Source organism: Vespula vulgaris, chromosome 16, assembly GCF_905475345.1.
Source record: "Vespula vulgaris chromosome 16, iyVesVulg1.1, whole genome shotgun sequence".
NCBI classification, from domain to species: domain Eukaryota; kingdom Metazoa; phylum Arthropoda; class Insecta; order Hymenoptera; family Vespidae; genus Vespula; species Vespula vulgaris.
Window position 1 is genome coordinate 4,806,467 of NC_066601.1, and position 18,872 is coordinate 4,825,338.

An 18,872-nucleotide genomic window follows, 5' to 3' on the forward strand; every position below is an offset into this window, starting at 1 on the left:
ACATATTTCAAGGAAATAAAATTTATCGCATAAGCTTGACAGATCCGTCGTTTATTTTATCAAAGTATAATAATTGCTTGAATGTTATTTAATTAATCGTCGGAAGAATTTGTCGATCGATTTGTTGTCGAATTGTAAAATTTGTGTAGTTTTATATCTCATAATTCTATTATTAATCTTATATCACACGTGTTACAACGAATAATAGTTTATCGAGTCAGCACGTTGCGCGTAAGAAAAACACGTAAATACATTATACAGGGAGTAAGAGAGAGAGAGAAAGAGAGAACTCTTGTATATAAACATACGTAAGATCTCGGCGAGACACACGCGTTGATATACTTGTCTCCGGCTTCCTAATTACACGACCACGGTGAATAATGTAGCGGCCGGAATACGACGGTAGTCTAACAAGCAGACGACAAATAGTTCTCTTGCGAGCACCCAAGATTCAACAACGCGTGTACGACTCGCCACAAAAATAATGAAATATTCGTTTACGGCACAAAGTGATTTTAGTTATTGATTTTCTAAATATTTATTAATGGGCACGGAGGAAGAATGAAACATTTTTTAAATCGCGATTCAGATCACTTTTGGCTATTCAAGCGTGTTCATTATTTATTCACCCCGAAATTATCGATCGTATTATACTTAAAATAAGAGTTGATTTACGATTTTTCCTCCGTTAATCTCTGTGAGCTTCCAACAGAAAGATTACGCGTCGCTTGTTTCTTTCGATCTTCCTTTTATCGAATGTCAATGAATCGAGATATTTTCTACGAGTAAATCATAAAAGTTTCGTTGAAATACTAGTTTTTATTTATTTCTTTATTTATTCTTTATTTAATCTAGTCTATCTTCGAGAGAGAGAAAGAGAGAGAGAGAGAGAAAATAAAAGAATTCAATAATGAAAATCTCTGAATTTCATCATTAGAATTTCGCATTTTCCTTCACGCGATTCCAGAGAGATAATAAAAGATTAGAGATAATTAAGATGGTCTGATTTCCGGAAAAGATTCGAGTTTGCGCTGCGGATCGCAAACGTGCCGACTTTAAATTGACGATTAACACGGGTTACTCGTTGTTCCTTCGTAGATAAGTGGCTGCCATTACTCGGATTGCAGGCGTTGCATTAGCTAAGACTCAGGCCGTAGACGTTCTCATTCGGATAATGCACCGCTAAGTGGATGCTTCGTACATGTTGCAACTCGTAGTCTATCAATCTTGATCTTGTCGTAGGTTGAGTGCACCTTCCCGCGCCAACGCACATGTACGCGCGCGCGTTTATTTACGTACTCGTATGTAACTCACGAGCGCACGCGATCACTCGCGACGTTTCTACGAGATGCTTTTGCCGAAAACGTTTATGGTAATTCGCGAAAGTGGTCGCGATCGTAAAACGAATTCGAATTACTTTACATTCGAAACAGCTGCGATCGCGTGGTGTAACGGGATTTTATATATAGGTACCTATCGCTTGTCGAGGATCGACGGATCTACGGAACTTGATCTATCTGGCGAGTAAGACTTGGTATATAAGCAACGCAATACATCGATTTCAAGTATGCCATTAATTAATTGCGATAGTCGAGTTTATAGCCGGTTTTTATGATTCGTACATGACTAACATACCTACTCATTTTCTCACTTATATTATCGATCCGTGCAGTTCGATTAAACGCGATTTTATCGGAGGAAGATAAAAATAAGGAAGAAAAAATGAGAAAGGATGGAGAGCGGAACGAAAGAATTTTAATTATTTTGGGATAAAGGAGAGTCCGCGATAGACTCGATTAGCGATTCGAAAAAAGTAGTGGTCAAAGTAATTTGCCATTTGAATAAAATCGATTTCGGTTCGATGAGTAATATCGGTTACGGCCTCTGTGCGAAATAATGACATAATTAGTCGATTCGAGTCGTTCCATTGTTCGGCATCGAGTCGTATCGCGGAAAAGCTCGATGCCGCGAGGATGAACGATCGACCGATATTACCAAGTTTGTTTTTATTCGTTTCTGATGATCATATAACTACGCTTATATTTACACGTCGATCGGAAAATGTTCCATTTCATAGAATACCTCGAGTAATCCTAAACTTTGGATTCGGTTTGTTTACGATACACTTTTATCACACTTATGTACATGTACGAGCGCAGAACAACTCTGGCAAGGAGATTTTGAGATACGGATTTCTCAATTTCGTTCGGCGATCCTTTACTTCTCATTCTTCAGTTCCAATAGTATTTCCTCCAGCGTTTTTCCCTCCGTCTCGGGCACGAAGAAATAAATCAGAATCCATAAAACCATAGTTATCACAGTAAAAGTCCACATCGGTACGTGCGTACCGTATACATCTTGCGTGACCTAAGAACGTTATAAACACAAAAATAAACGTGTCTGATTACGCTTTGTTTTTCGTCCATTCCAAGCAACAACACCCCTTATTGTTATTCGGCGAAGCGGCGTCACGTGTACTACGTACGTATAGCGTTAGTATTCGGCATGGCGCGGCACAGAACGGACGGCAGAAGTCATCGATACGATTCGTTAAGGAAGCAATTACGTGCGTACGCGTTAAGAAAGCGATCGCGCGTGGTGTACGTAGATGAATGGATACCGATACTGGCATTACCGGTACCCGTGGCAAGAGCAACGATCCTATTATACCGCTTGACATTACGTTAGCGCGTCGTGCGGTTTTGAAACGTTCGGAAGGAGTTCCCAGACGCGGAAAAGCTGCCAAACGCGTCCTTCCTTAAGCGCGTAATCGCGACGAGCGTTATCCTTTATCGGAGCCCAGAGCAAAGATAAAAGCGTCCGAATTGCGAAACCTTATCCCCGTTGCGATCGTAGGCAAAAAAAAACCGCCTACGAGAGTACGTACCTGATAGTACTTGATTACCACCGTAGTCGTTCCAGCGTAGTAGAGCGAGGTAAATATCGCGGCAGCTCTTTTCATTTCGAACGGGAAGATTTCGCCGAGGTAAGCGAGCGGCATTGGATTCAGTGCTAATCCATAACCAAGAACATAAATCATGATGAATACCGAGGGTATCCAGTTGAACTTGGAGACGTCGTAACCCGCCGAGAGAAGGGTGAAGAAGATGGCTAGAGTAATCAGAGAGAACAAACAGGTTGGCGCGGAAACGAAAAGCAACGTTCTCTTTCCGGTGAGGCGAACTAAGAGGACGCAAGCGATGCCAGCGACGACGATGGTACAACCGGTCACGATAATGCTGAGATTCGTCGATACCTCGAAGTTCGCTTTCTCGAAGATGTCCGATTGATAAGCCAATATCGGCGCCCCGCCCGTGAGCGTCAGAGCACTGTACAGAATTAAGACTATCCTGAAGGCTCGACCGTTTTCTTTGTTCTTGTACGTCTCTTTGACGGTCTCGAGGAAATTCAATTTTTTCGAGGAATCTTCCATGGTCAACGTTCTTTGGATTTCCTCGAGTTCCTCGTCGATGTCGTCCTTTCCCAGGGCCCATCGCAAAGTCTTCTCCGCCAAGCTGAGTTCGTTTCGTCGCGTGAGAAAGACCGAACTTTCGGGCAGCCAGGCAAACGTTACCAGAAACAAGATCGGCACGCACACGGCTATCATCGACATCGTGAATCGAGAGATCCAGAGGCCGATGGAACAGATCAGTAACACTCCAACGTTCAAGTTAACCGCCATCATCGTGCCTAGGAGACCGCGAGTACGTTTGCTACTTATCTCGCCGAAATAGATCGGCAATACCGAATAGGAAATGCCGCAACCAATGCCGGCGAGTATTCTGCCGCAGAAGATGCTCGCTCGATCGGTCGCTATCCCAATCAGTATCCAACTAATGATTTTGGGTACCGCGGCTAGGAGCAACGTTTTCTTACGGCCGATACGATTCATCAGAAAAAACGGCATCGTGGAACCGAGCCCGACGCCAACGTACATCAAATTGACGATCCAGGCGATCTGATCGTTATTCACGCGCAGAGGATCCTCCTGGGTGGTGAACTTTGGAATGGTCGGAGTACTCCAGCCTTCTTGGAGTCCGCTATCGATGACCAGGAGATTACCTGGGGAATTATAGAATCTATAGAATCCTTCGAGGACGGACTGTTTTCTCTCCCCGCTCCATCGATTCGAACGATTCGAACGGGGTCTACTCACATACGAGGCCGATCAATGCTTGTCGACAGATCTCGCCGTCCATTATTCCCTTTCTCGGTGATATCTCGTGAGATTCGCTGGTTATTGAAATTTCCTGCTGCGTCCCTCCTGCCGTCTTATCCGGCGTCGCCCCGACGACCCTGACCACTTTTTCGCTATTAAGAAAACATCGCGAAGCGTCCTCCTCCTCTTTGGCTTCTCTCGTTTTCCTTTCGAAACAATACCGTTTCTTCGCCGCCGGTAATTTGTACGTACGTAGTCTAAAGAAGAATCGAATGAGTTAAAACGAGGAATATCAATGATATTCGCACGCGGATGACTCTTGTCTAGTCTCGACATCTAACGTCTCAGCGTTATATAAAAGAGATTATCGCGCTTCTTATTTATACGCTGCCGCGACGAGTTTCTCGACTGGTAACGAACGTTGCCTTAAACGCCTTAATCGTGTATGTCGTAAAGCGACATTACACAATGCGCGATTACGACTTTGGACGATTATCGGCTATTCATCGAACGTGACCAAATTCTTTCCATTATTCGACAACTAATCTCATTATCATCTAATTCCTAATCACCGTTGATAAAATATCAAGTCGTCGTCGTTATCTCGTAGATCGACGATCTACCGCAATTAGATGAATCAAAAGAGCGAATGTATTCGGCTTTGGTGCATTTCCCTCGTTTTCCACGATTAATCCTATTTATACGCGCCTTTCGAATACTCTACGGATATACGCGTCAACAACGAAGTAGGGGAAAGAACAGTCGACGAGGGAAATTATTCGTTACGCGTGCCACGAGTATTCCGCGTACGAATTTGCGTCGACTCCGGAACGTTTGCGGGAGATAGCGACGGAGCGAACGAGAGAAATTACGGAGATGAGCCAACTAGGATCCTAACTCGATTCCACGCCACGTATCTCCTAGCAGGTGGAGGAAGCTGGATGCGATACGGTTTCACGTATATGTAAACGCCACGCTCTCCGTGCACGCATGGCAGCCGCGAGCGGCTGAGCCTGCGATCTTTCGAAAGATGCCAATGTTCCTAAGTACGTGAGCGTGCGTCTGTCTCTCTGTACGAACGAGAGAGAGAGAGAGGGAGAGAGAGGGAGACACGCAACGCGCATCCCTACTTCTCCTCCGCGCGTCTCTCGAGGCGCGGCAATTTACGCGGCTAACGATACAATGCACTGGTTATTAGTAAACCGGAACCGAAACGTGCGTTCCTTAACTCGGATTTATGTGTCTCTCGATGACTCGACTTACGAGCTATCCGAGAGCACTACTTTGTATTCTCCGATTTTTCTCGCATCGCTTCGAACTACGTGACGCTAATTTTTTATTTTCTTTTTCCACGACAAATACGAATCACAAGAAAATATTTTGTATTTTCCTTCTTCCTTATCGGATCGCCGACAACCTGCGATTTGAACGGCTTTCGTAATATCCTCGATTTTCCTCTCACCCGAAAGACTCAAATTTCAAAATCCAAAACCGACCGATCGATTTGCAAACAAACCTTTGGATTAATTAAACGATCGGCGACAGACAAACGGCTCTTTCGTGGAAACTCGTAGAAAACGCACTGGCCGCCGAGTTCTTCCTAATCGCGAACAATCGTGTAAGAACATATAATTGTGGAAGAAAACGTACGCGTGAAGGTGAGTGATAAGGAGACATTATTAAATTTTATCTATAATGATAAGGATACGAGTTTTTTTCTTGTACTATTTGATACAGTCTTTTAGTATTATTAGAAAAAAACGATTAGGACCAATTAGCCGCGCGAGTGTTTTCACTCGTTACGCGAAGTCGCTCTTGTTGAATCAGCTATTCGTGACGATCGATAAATCTTAGGCGATAAAAAATATTGCAAAGACGATTGCGAGGTCGACGCACGTTAATCGGACCCGACGATCGAGATTCTACGTCACACTGCATCGTATCGCGCGCATCGACTCGATAAGACTCGCTTTTGCATCTCTACAAGTCTCGTCCAAGCGACGCCTCGAACGATCGCCCCGAATATTCTACAAGAGCGAATTCATTTCGCTAATATCGAAAAGCCCTAATGTCGGACTCGATTTTATCTTTATTCCCCTCTCAAGGCCGCGGAGTCATCGGTCTTTCCTTAAGTGCCGACGGGAAATTGAGCGAAAAGAAAAGTAATCATTCGGAAGAGGCTGCGATCTCTCGACGACGAGAGTCAACGTACCGTGCATAAACTCGCGTACTTACGAACCCTTTGTCACACGTTTATCACCTTCTCCACGCATAGTCCTTGCTCGATACGTCTGTACGTATAACTTACTCGCGTAGAATTCTTGATATCCGATCAAACGAAGCGTGCACTTGATTCTTGGCTGCAATGTTCACGGTCGACCGAACGCCGTTGCAACTTTAATCGAATCCTTCGTGTACGAAGGACGTTGTTACTTCGAAATTTGAATCGTCGAATCGGATAGAAATGAAGTATAACGGAGTTACGTAAAATTCGACTTTTCCTACTTGGCGAATTTTTTTATACGCGGACGAGACGAGTATGTCGGAGAGCGCGCAAGATTTTCATGCGCGAGATGAGAGAATTTAATCGGCTGTCGTTCGATGACATCGATAGACTTTATTTAGCGAGTTTACGAGCGAGTTATTCGAGGGGATTATTATCGAGCAGACGTCGGTAAACCGATCTCTCGGACGCCAGTCGGTCGTGTATTCTCGCGTTCGGGATAAACCTCGCCAATCCCTCCGACGATTCGTCCCTCGACGGAACTTTGACGCGGAGAACAAAGATCGGATCGCTCGAAGGAGTAAAGAAAGAATGCGATTCCAAATTCCGTGGGACGGATCGACGTTTCCATTTCGCTCGATCGAGTATATCTATCGATTCACCCATCCGCTTCGCGGTCGCTTACGTTAGTTCTCGTACGCAACGTAACGTAAAAGTCTTCGATCTCCATGACGGAAAAAAGAAGCAAAAAAGAAAAAAAAAGAAATGAAAGAAGAAGAAAAAAGCACCTTTGAAAGGTTTTGACGAAGCGAACGTCTTCCGATCTTCCTTCCATGACGGCCCTCTCTTTGACGAAAGATCGAGCAAAAAGCGTTATCGCACGGAACTAGAGTTTATAGCAGGACACAAACACTCGTGACAATTATTAAAAAGCAAAGATGAATGCGAACAGTCGGGTTGGGACGCTATTCGCGCGATTTCCCGATATCTTCGTCGATGTCATTATCGAACGAGGCACGTAGAGGAAACTGAGAGCTGCCGAACGCGTTCTGCCCACTTCAGGAACGCGTACGAGTGCACGTATTTTTATTGGAATCCCCTCTTCTCCGGTAGGCGCCACACCGGTCGACTCCGCGAACCAAAGCCATCCTTTGCGAACGTTGATTATTTTCCTGTAGATTTTCTTCGAAATAACGAAGAAACGAGCGCTGCCTTCCTCTCCGTTAACACCCGAGATCGGTCCGGCCTGGAATTCTCTCGATTCGTCGAAAGAAACCGACTCATCGTCTACCGCTCGAGTTCTACGTTCCACTACGACCTTGAATCATCGGCGGTCCATATTCCTTTGGGCGTAGAAATCCGATCGTTCGTATCGCGCTCGTTTGTTTTTCTCTTCATTTTTTCCCCGCGTAAAGCGAATTAGTCACATCGAAAACACCTTACGCAATCTCACAGACCCGTTAAATATATATTCCCCCGTCTCGATCGCGAGTCATCTAATCTCTTCCGACGAAGATTTCGTTGGAATTCGCTCGATTCCGCGCTTGCTAGACGTCGACGCGTTTCGACTGCCTTCGAGAGTTTTAGTCTTTCTTCTCGAGGCGTCGTTAATTCGGACCCGCAGCATCGATTTTCGAATTTTCGAACGTCGAATCGTTTTTACGCTCGACATTTCTGCAAAATCGCAAAGCGAACGTTCGTACCTCGAGGCGGAGAGCGGAATCGATCCGTCCTTGAACCTTCCCGACGGTCAACGTTCCCCGAATGGGATTCTCCCGAAGAGAAATCACCGCCCAAAGTAGCGGACTCCGCGATATTGGCAGCATTTCGACAAACGCGCAACGTTCTTCTCGAAGCGAAGCAGGAAAAATTACGGAAAACTCATCCCGTCTATCATGACGCACGCAGCGAAGCGTTTTCGCGCGATACAACGTCGCGAAACGATAATCGTTTCGATCGTCTCCTCGAGCACGACGAAGCGCCGAAGAAACGTATTCTCTAGAGTTCGCGAAAGAATCAAATACGTACGTATATAAATATGCGAGTGGTCTTTCAACGTTCCAACGTCAACGGAGATTCGTTGCAAAACGAAAGGTCGCGAGTTTCGAGGACGTTTTCTTACGATTAACCGGCCACTTTATTGCTCTTACGTTTATTGAGCAATAGTCGCGCAAGGCGCGATGCTAATGGCCGTTTCAACGAAAGCAACAACTATTCGATTTTGACGTAGTTCCTAGAACAGGAAATGGAGAAAGGCCGAACCTAGGCGAACGCGCCGAAACCAAAAGGAGAGACTCCTTAAGCTTCTCGTAGCGCATTTGCATCAGCTAATTATACAGTCCAGCCTCTCGAACGATGCTAGAAGCATTTTTTCTCGATGTTCGTCGAAGCAAAGCTATTTACTCGACTACAACGGAATTCTCGATGACTTTCCTTCGTGCGCGATGAGGCAATGATATCCGGAAGAAAAGAAAACTCATTAGACGTTTTCCAACGAGCCGATAACAATCGTTGCGCCTGGCCGAACTTTCTCCGGGTTCTCTATCGAGAACGACGAAGGTACAAATCTCTCGTTCAAATTTTCCCCGATTCTGTCATTTTCTCCAACGAATAGGGCGAATTAGGTCCGCGAATTTCGTTAAAAAGAGGATGCGGTAATAATTAAGATCGCACGAGTAGGTATGCGCTCTCGATCGTAAGCGAGGATAACCCGTTAAACCGGTTTTCAACGTATCATCGAGTAGATCGAAATGCTGAAACCTTTAATGTTTTACGGAACTTTAAAGATTTATGAGCTCGCCAAAGGAAAAGGAAAGCGCGCCTCTATGTGTCTATGTCGCAACGGCCAACGTAACCTCTTCTACGTTTTACGCTAGGAATAACGAAAGTAAAAGGAAAAACCTTGTTTCAAGCCTCGCCCGAGATTCGTTCGACCTTCCCCGCTTACGTGCCTGACATTGGTGTCGCGCTTTGTCTTCGTTTCAACGAGAATTTCTCAATTATTATTTACCGAGTGACGCGAACCTAGATTCTTTTTTTCTCTGGTTTCGTTCGCGCGGGAAAAAAGGAGCCGTAGGAAAAGGAGAACGTACGCGCGTAGGTAAGTACGTACGCGTTGGAGTATTTTCTACTTTAAAATCCCGCAGAGTTTTTAGCTCGCGTTTCTACGTAAGTAAGTGCCTATGCGCGTATAAGGCCGAAGCAGAAGAAACGGGCGATCGTAGATACCGATTCGCTGTGATATCCGCCGGAAGGAAGTTGCCCACCGGAGACCCGACTTGGTGGTACCTGCCTCGATGGTAGGTAATAAAAGTAAGATTACCAGGGGAAAGGGGAAAAGGAGAGAAGGGAGCTGAGAAAGATGAGAATTGGAATTTTTGCAACCGCGATGGAGCTTCGCGAGTACGTACGCGCGCGTGACGTGCACGCTCGGGTATCTCCTTTACACACGTACACGCGTACACACGTCGAACAGAGGTCGTGGACGAGCCGACACAAGCTGCGAGCACGTAGCGTACGGACTAGAAGAGAAATGCATGAGAAAGTCAAAGGTTACGAGGACTCACCGTCGTGGGAGTCGTAGAGGTAGATGATTTTCTTCCATCCGTAGTATCGCACCGTGTCGATGATGGCACGATGGTAATCCGGACGCATGCTTATGGCAAAGTCCAAGAGACCGGAGGATGGCGTGAGGACCTGGAAACGAGAAAAATCATTCGTCTTTCTGCTTCCCTTTTCGTAAATCGCGGAGAGAGAAGATCGATTCGTCGTAGATTCCTCGCGAGCGTAACGGCAGAGCGATACGAACGAGGAGGAAGAAAAAAACGAGCCATCGAATCAGCATTACACCGAGATTAGCATTTAAACGACATCGACGTTCGTTACTAAGCGTGCGCGTGATCGTATCTCTGCGCATCACGGTAAAAACACTAACACGAGTCTCGCGTTTAACGAAACTTATTCGCCTAGGACGCCTCCTCCGCGTGTGCTGTCTATGTGAATTCAACCTGTTCGATGCGTTTACATGTATCACGAGTACGTTTCACAGGCGCGTATAAATTTGGCGCATACGAGCGAGAGACGGTATCGGTTTCGAAACCGTTGGATATCGGCGCGATAAATGCAACGTGTCGCGATTCGGCTGGATAAATTTCGGCCGGCCAATTCATTTGGAAATTCAAATTGTAATATGCGCGTATCGCGTATTACTGCGTCGCTCGCCTATCCATGTACGTAGACGCGTATACGTGCGACTATTGCACGTCCACGCGTGTACGTATACATTTATTTATACGAACGATCCTATTATGCGTATCTGATTGCCGTGCAGGATGCGCCGCTCGTGTTCCACCTCTCTCTCTCTCGCTCTCGCTCTCTTTTCTCTCTTTGTGCCCTTCGTTAACGGTTTCACGTTCGTTACGACCGCGAACAAAAATATCGATCGCAGAGGCATCGCAAAGAAGAACCGAGCGATCCTTCGACGCGGCTGACTCTTTGCGACATTTGCGAATTTTCTCGTTTTTCGTCGTTATCCGACGAATCGCGTTGGCCCCATGGTTTTATACGCCACTCGTTGTGGCGTATATAACGTCATTTGGCACGGACCGATCGGCGAAATGACGGCGAAAAAGTAGTTTCGTTCGCTGGAGCGCACGCGCTTCGCCGTTTATCGATCTTCGATTGATTCGGAAAAAGAGAGCCGCCAAATTCGTGCTTATTCTCACGTTAAATTCGAATTTATCGTCGATTCCTAGTTTCGAATTCGCGGGAAAGTCGATGACCCCTTACCTTTTCGGGAAACCAGGGCGTCATGAAGGGCATCTGAAACGTGTTGCTGTAGGAGTGAAGCGTGTCGAACGAGTCCGGACTGACGACGCCCAGGATCGAGTACACGCCCCTGCTGAATTGAGTGCAAACTGTAAGGAGAAATGGAAAGATGAGTCTCTCCGTTTTCATTCTCTCTTTTCATCTTTTTCTTCGCGATACGCGTTCGAGTTTCATTCAACGAAGACAAAAGACGATATCCCGTAGCGTCTCGTCGTCGCCCTCTCGTCGTTCTCGTATTCCACGAAGAAAACGACGAATTTTTTCGGCAAAGATCTCGCTCGACGCTCGAGCGCCACCAGTCGAAAAATAAAATATACGAATCCGCGTCGATAATTTCGACGTTGAGTACAAACGCGGAGATGAAAGGTTTGCCCGGATACAACGCTTCGTTCGCCTACGTTCGTTCGCCCATTGTCGTGTAAAAGGCAAAGAAGCGAGGGGACGCGTTATAGGTTGCGTGAAAATCGTTTGGTAAGTTATGGAAAGGGAGACGGAGTGGGAGAACGTACGCGAAAGGTGGTTGGTATTTGACGTATATTTCGTATAACATTATGCGTCGTCCCACGATGACAGCGCGTTGGCTTTCATGGAACACAATATTCGTTGAAAAGCATCAGACGACACGAGCACAATGCTCGCGCTTGGACGTCCTTTTAAGAACATTTTAACAAAGCATAAGAAAGAGATGGAATTTAATTGCATTTTCGAAAAATATTATAACAAAATGCGTAACGGTACGGGTAGGTTTATTAAACAGCACAGGATTCATCTCGGTCGGGCAACGACGACGAGAAAGGACGGAGGCGGTCGGTTCGTACCGTTGATAAATTCGATGGGTAAAAGAAAAAGTGTGCTCTTGCGAGGGTTTCTCGATCGGTGCGAGCGATAATGAAAGAAATTTAGTGTGACAAATCGGATAAAAAGGGAAATGGCCTTCGTAGATAGGCGGATGGAAGGAGAGAGAGAGAGAGAGAGAGAGAGAGAGAAAAAGAGGACGGTAAAAATGGTGTATGCAGGTGGAGTACGCGGAACGGAGAAGGTGCGAGCAGATTCAGACGCTTGGAAGCGATCCAAGAGCGAGTAAAGCTGGTGGACACGCGCGAAAAGTTGGTCGATGGGGAAAGGGTTGGAGATAAAAGCGGGCTGTGGCGCGAGAGGGATCGGTCAGGAGTTAGCGGGTTAATCGGAAAGAAAGCTGTTGAAAAAGAGTCGTAGACCGGTGCACGCCGAGAACTCGTCCGGTTTCGAAACCGGTTCGAGGAGAGCGCTAATAAGAACGTATGTGGAAAAGTTCGATTTCGCGACCGGGAGAAACGCCTTGATGGATACGTCGTTATTTTTACGAGCGAAAACGTAACGACGACGTCCGTTACGGAAAATGATCGATCGTTCTACAAAAAAGATAACGAGGTACGCGCCTCATAGACTGTCGCTCGTTGTCGTCACAATATATCCGAAATTACGTGCGAGTTACTTTGTTTTAATTACTTCTTCAAGTCCTTCCTTTTATCTTTCCCTTCTCCCAGATACGCGACTTGTACGATGCCGCGCTAAAACGAGGAGAAAGAGGAACGGTACGTCCGGTCGTTTCATTTCCACATTTTTGGGAGTGGAAGATGAAAAGAAAAAGAGAGAAATAGAGACGGTAGCACGTGTAGCCGAATTACGCGCGGTAAAGCAGAATTCAGAGATCCGCAAGGGCAGTGGCCGGCATTTATTGCGCGCATTCCCATGGGTGCATTTATATTCATAAGCATAATGGGGCATCATGACGTATACATATACACCCATCCACGTACCCACGTAGGTTCTACGCGTAGGTTGTGTGTTAGGTATATATCGTATGTGTAGATATAGTCCAGACAGGCGATCCAGCTTGGTCAAAGCTGTCCGCTCTTCCCTCTTTTGTCATTATTAATTCTACGAACCTTCGTCACGGCTTACTCAAATTCCTCCGGGCAATCCCGGAAGCCCCAAGATATTCTCATTTTCGGTCTCGTACTATTTGCACTCGTAATTGTTCCAAGAGATTCTTCTTGAGAGAAAGAGAGAGAGAGAGAGAGAGAGAGAGAGTTATTTTCTTCTTAAACTCGCAGTGGTCTCATATAAAAGCTGACCGACTAATTGTTTCAAAGGAACGAGCAAAGTGCGTCATTCGCATCTATAAAGAAAAAAGGTAATACGACCTTAAAAAAGATAGAAAAGATTAACGTCAAAGTTCTCGCAAAGTCTCGATCGTTTATATTGTTTCGTTTCATCGATTATACAGGCGGAACTTTTGATGTTTTAGTTAAAAAAAAAAGTTTCAATGACTCGTCGCGTTACTTTGGAGAAAGTCGTCGACGAAAGCACTCGTCGGATCGCCCGGAGAATTCTCAAGTAAAGGCACGAGAATATTGCCAACGAAATTATTTTTTACTCCGAAACTTTGAAGCACTCGCCGTAATGTAACCAAACTGAGAGCTCCTAGGGGATTTTCAACTGGGTCGAGGATAGTCCCTGAAGTGAACGCGGCGATTCCTACGAAAGCACTTGTCTCTCGGATCAAGATATCTCTTACGATTGATGACACCAACCGAAATAAACTATAGCGCGAATAACGCCGAGTTCTCTTTTCTCGTCAAACTACGCCGTTTCAAATCGATATCGTTGCTATTAATAATCGCGTAATGGCAACTCGTAGAAAAGCTTCGAATCGATGAGAAAACGTTCGAATAATCTTTTACCTCGACGATTCGATAAATTGCTTACCTCGATGCGATAAATTATTACTTTGGAACCATCGAGTCGATGGAGACAGAAAAGTAAAACTCGGCAATAAATAGGAGCGATTAAGCTAATTGTTAATATCCGAAGTTATTTTTAAGACGCTATCTTCGATACCTTTTAACGCTATCATTTCAACGACTGATCGAATGTATTTTTAAATCTCAAACACGTAACAAAAAGACTCTACCTATGTATGCGCGTGGTCTATATTATATTTAACAACCGGAGAGAACAACTAATCCCAACTAGCGTTCATGGACCATTTAACTTGCAAACTCGTCCTATCACGCATGTTCCTATTTGTCCTTTAACAGTCGCCATGTCTGTATATAATATGCATCGGTGGTGGCGTGCGATGCATACAGGAGTGGTCTTATCAGAATTATCGGTGCCGTCGTTTCATGGTCCTCTCACATGCACACGCACATACTTTCTCTCTCTCTCTCTCTCTTTCCCACGCTCTGTGTGGTGCCTTTCAAACTAAGGACAACGACTGGGAGAAACTTCTCCAGCGCAACCCACAATAGGCAAAGTTCATTGCGAACGACAGATTATCTCATTTCTAGTCTCTATTCTGCTCACGGACTTTTACCAAGTCATTAAGTCATATATATATATATATATATATATATATATATATATATATATATATATTGCACGTGTATGTTACAAAGGGCTAAAAGCTTTGCGGAGTTTGCTCGTAACGGTGCTCGTCCAAAATCGTTTCCAAAAATCGGAAACGATTTTATTCGCGTCTACGTGCAAGATCGGCGCAAATTTGTAAAAAGTTGCAAAAATTAACGACGAATCATCGTGGTCGAGCGTTCGCAAAAAAAATTTTATTAGTTATCGTCGTAGGATCTTTGAGCGAAATTATCGAGATATCGATTTATTTCTATGTTTCGATAAGTCGGTCACAGGAATCGATACGAGTCGACGGGTTTTAATTGAACTTGAAAAGAGGGTTCGCACAGAGCCAAACTCACGGAACCAATTGTGTTTCGACGCTGCAGGAAGGCGACCGCCAGTTTTTTTGGAGGTCAAGAGAGAAAACGAAAAGAAGAGGAGTAAAAGAGAAAAGGTCGAAAAAGAGGAAAGAGGAAAGAGATGGAACGGTAAGAAGGGAGAAAAATTGCGAGTCGAAGGAAGAGTCGTTCGCAAAGGAAAGAAAAAGAGGAATCGACCTAAGCGATGGAAAAGCGAAAGAGACCCAAAAGGTTTTATCGTCCCTCCCGATAGAATCTCAAGAACTCCAAATACAAGCGGTTCAGTCGTTTGTTTCGAGAAAACGGTTACACGCCGTATCGTCTCGATATCACGGTACAATTAATTCCGAAAGAAAGGGGAACTATTGTCGTCTACCTGCCAACGAAAAACGTTCCCGTTCGTTCTCCGAGCGTTCGACGAGAATTTCTCGATTCCCTTCGAAATCTCTACCCTTCGTTTACGTACGTATGATTCGTAAGATCTCTCGAAATTTTGCAATTTTCCAGTTAAATTCGCGATCGTTCTCCTCGTCTCTTCGCCCCTACTTTTATAGAAATAAACAGCCTTTCGAAGTTAATCGAACGATGAGATAAAGATAAGAAACGTACGAAAAAGTCGACGAGATCGTCGATCTCGTTTCAATCGGATAATACAAAAGGCTAAAATCTTTGATATTTAATGGCTATCGATCGGTACGAAACCGAAGCGTGTCTCGGTTGCCTTCGGCGAGTTCTATTTACATGTTTTATTTAAAAGACGACGTCTAGTCGAGGCGAGAGAAATCGTCCAAGGGAGAAGGGAGAGACGGAAAATTCGAAGGAGCCACTGGAGAAAGGAGGCGAAGACGCTCGATCTGGATCGGGACGGTTCGTTTAAGGACGCACGCCCTCTTCAATGGGCCATCCGTCGTTCTTTTACCACCGTAATCTTGTCACTCGCAGGCAGACACTCTTGTTCTCGGATATTTTAAATCAATGAAAAACTACCATTTTCATACCGTTATTCATTACGTAATTCGTACTCGTCGGCGAAGAAACGAGTTTGAATTTAATTTATTCCTCGTCCTTTTATTTTCCACAAATTTTTGCAAGAAAAATATAAAACGAAGGAGAATGTGGGAAGGCGCAAAGAAAATTTGATCTTTCCAAGGTCTTTAAGAGAAAAGAAGAGAGAGAGAGAGGAAGAGATCGTAGAATCCGCCGGGAAGATCGCGGACGATGCTCGGAAAATTCCTCGACGTTATTACGTGTCGCTTGGCGCACATATCGCTCTCAAAGAATAATGGCTACTTCCTGAAACGACTACGCTACTCTCCTCGAAATGAAAAACCAACGAACGCGCGTATTTCCCCGGAAATGAAAATACAAAGTATATACCTATATCGATTCTCTTTTTCTCGTTGCAGCGTTTGTAAACACTTTTTTAGTCTCGCTCGGATACTATGACTTATCTCCTACTACAAAACGATTACGATAAGAATTTAATCGTTTCCATTCCGTCCGTTAACCCGCATCATGAAACATTCGAGTGGAACGATCAATCTGTAATTACACCTCGAAGAAATAAAAAAAAAAAAAAAAAAAAAAAGAGTAAAGAAGAATAACGTTCGTATTTCAGGATCGCTATTCGATTCGTAAGTCAGGCTTTGCAAAGACCGAAAGTGGGTCAGGCATCTTCGCATTTTCTTGTTTGTCCAACGACAAACTCTGTTCCGATGATCTAAAGCGAGCACGTCCTTCTATCGCAAAGGATCCTATAAAGAGGGAGGGGGACAAAGAGAGAGAGAGAGAGAGCGTAAGAGTAAAGCCAACAGGAAAATCCTACTTACAAGACGTACGTGTACTCTCATGTAAATGGAGATGAATGCCCTTCTTTTGATGGCGATCCGACGCACGTAGATCCATCGTTAGGAATATCGGTAACGCGGCCTCCGATATCCGTCTACTCGCGTCCCGTATCGTCGTCCGCACACCGATCGTTCCTCCATTTATCACGTACGTCTTTGAAGCTGCGCTTCCGCTACGTGGCCACTTTCCCGAAAGGGACTAATGCTATCCTTCCGACGATCACAGAACCCTCTTATATCCTTTAGACGCGTATACACGCGAACCATCCGTCTGGCATCCACGCTCGTACTTATATTTTTCTTTTTCTTTCGTTTTATAACATCGCGAGCAAAAGAAAAGCGAAAAGAAAAAGTTCAATACTCTCCAAGCATTTCGGAGGGAGCGCAGTCGCGTTTACGGTTATATTAATATTCATCAAGATTCTTCAAAGGATGTAATAGGTTCCGAATAGAAGAAAAGAGGAAGAAGGAAATGTAAACGGTCGATCGCGAGAGCTATCTCGTAAACATCGATCTTGCGTATAGATATATACGTATGAGTAGGTACGTACAGACGGCAGTAGTTACATTCGAGTTTGCGTCGCTCGGCTAGTAAAAGCGAAATAACGCAATAAAGCATCAGCGGCCGGTAGTAAAGCTTTGCAGGGTACTCGTGCGCGCGCTAAAGTAAACGACAGTCGCTCTCGAATTTCGTCTACGGTTCGTACCTTTTAGAGAATATCTCCTTGCCTCGTGCTTCCTGAACGTATTACCTAACATTTTATCGCGGAAAAGCGTTTCATTGTGAATCTCGCATCGCTCCGTGAAGAACGTGTGCGCGCGTATGCACCTCGCATTTGCTTGCGAAAAGAAATATGAATCGACTTGAAGAAGAAAAAAAGAAAAGATCAACCTTCGGATCGAGGTCGAATGCATTAAACGAGTCCCTTCGAAAGGATATAATCAGAGTCTTGAATCGTTTTTTACGTGCTCGCACGTTCGTTCCGATTATTATAGAAATAAATTGCGAATACTGCTCCGTTTTCTAAATGAGCTACTATGCTCGTTGACAGATTGAAGGTTGAAGGAAATTAAAAAAAAAAAAAGAAGAAAAACAAAACAAGAAAGAAAGAAAAACGAAGTATACCTTTCCATTTCCATTTATCCCCGAACGTATCGTAGGGGTAGCGAAGGAAGAGAAAGAAAGAGAGAATCCATTTATTCCAAATACTCCCGCTACATTCGCTAGACTTCGAGCTCGTTTTTAATAATTAATCCTATCTAGAGAATATAGATTGAATCCTTCGTTACAAGACCATTAACGAACCATTAAAGCTCAAGAAATCTAATAACGATTTCGATGTACTTTGAAAATCGCGTGGCACTAGCTTCCGGTCGGTATCCGTTCGATCTCCTTCTCTTTCGCTTTCCTCATCGGAAAAGGATATAACCGGGCTTCGCGAATCCGACTCCGCTGCAGACACCCTCTTACGTGACCTGTCGCAGGATTTGCCGCGCCAATAAAAGGATTAACGGGACGAGGGTTAATCCTATTGGAAGGCCCATTCCACGCTCCCTCTTTTACTTTGCTGGAGAGAAAGCGAAGAGTGAAATAGAGGGGAAAGGATCTTCTCTCTCTTTGTCTCTCTTTCTCTTTCGCGCACCAGCACGATTCTTCGACCATTCTTATAGCACACGCCGTGATTAGTGGCCGCGCCCTTCCACGTCCTCGCTGACCCGGACTCCGATAACGAACGATTATTTTCAAGCCGTCCTGCGAACGCGCTTCAACGATTTCGTCGGCCCTCGGAGACGAATGGATCGAACGACTAGAACCGTTTCTTTCGTCCTCGTTAACCTTTTCAAAAGCCATCCTTCCGAGATGCGACGTTGAAGGATTCGATTTAAATTCATCGATTCCGTCGTTCTTGATAAAGAATTTATACGATCCTTTTTTTCACGCGTATCGCGGATCGACCCAAAAATAATCACTCGGAAAGATCATTTCGAATAATAGATTGTCCTTTCCGTGGAGCTCATACCGAATTAATCGAATAAATAAAGCATTCGCTGTGACCTAT

General features: G+C 44.8%; 2 protein-coding genes across 5 annotated transcripts in view; both read right to left on the reverse strand.

The window, feature by feature from the left end:
* LOC127069727 (glutamate receptor 1) overlaps positions 1-18,872 on the reverse strand; it is a 131,949-nt gene that overhangs the window by 27,089 nt on the left and 85,988 nt on the right. For all 4 annotated transcript variants that reach the window (XM_051007105.1, XM_051007103.1, XM_051007104.1 and 1 more), the window contains exons 3-4: positions 11,172-11,299; positions 9,950-10,079 (exon numbers count right to left, since the gene is read on the reverse strand). In XM_051007105.1, the coding sequence (XP_050863062.1) occupies positions 9,950-10,079; positions 11,172-11,299 (258 nt within the window). The remainder of the gene's footprint in view (positions 1-9,949; positions 10,080-11,171; positions 11,300-18,872) is intronic.
* LOC127069734 (facilitated trehalose transporter Tret1-2 homolog) lies at positions 31-9,665 on the reverse strand. The gene is made up of 4 exons (XM_051007140.1): positions 7,172-9,665; positions 4,157-4,416; positions 2,888-4,062; positions 31-2,367 (listed from the first exon to the last, which is right to left on the reverse strand). Exons 1-4 carry the CDS (start codon positions 7,216-7,218, stop codon positions 2,218-2,220), a joined length of 1,632 nt encoding a protein of 543 aa, XP_050863097.1. The 5' UTR covers positions 7,219-9,665; the 3' UTR covers positions 31-2,217.

What these genes read in the sequence shown, in the direction of transcription:
- LOC127069734 (XM_051007140.1), bottom strand. Translation starts at nt 7,218, where the DNA reads ATGGAAGGAAGATCGGAAGACGTTCGCTTCGTCAAAACCTTTCAAAG. An exon ending in TTCGTCAAAACCTTTCAAAG is followed by an intron (nt 4,417 to 7,171) that starts GTGCTTTTTTCT and finishes ATTCTTCTTTAG; the next exon opens with ACTACGTACGTACAAATTAC. An exon ending in AGCATTGATCGGCCTCGTAT is followed by an intron (nt 4,063 to 4,156) that starts GTGAGTAGACCC and finishes ATAATTCCCCAG; the next exon opens with GTAATCTCCTGGTCATCGAT.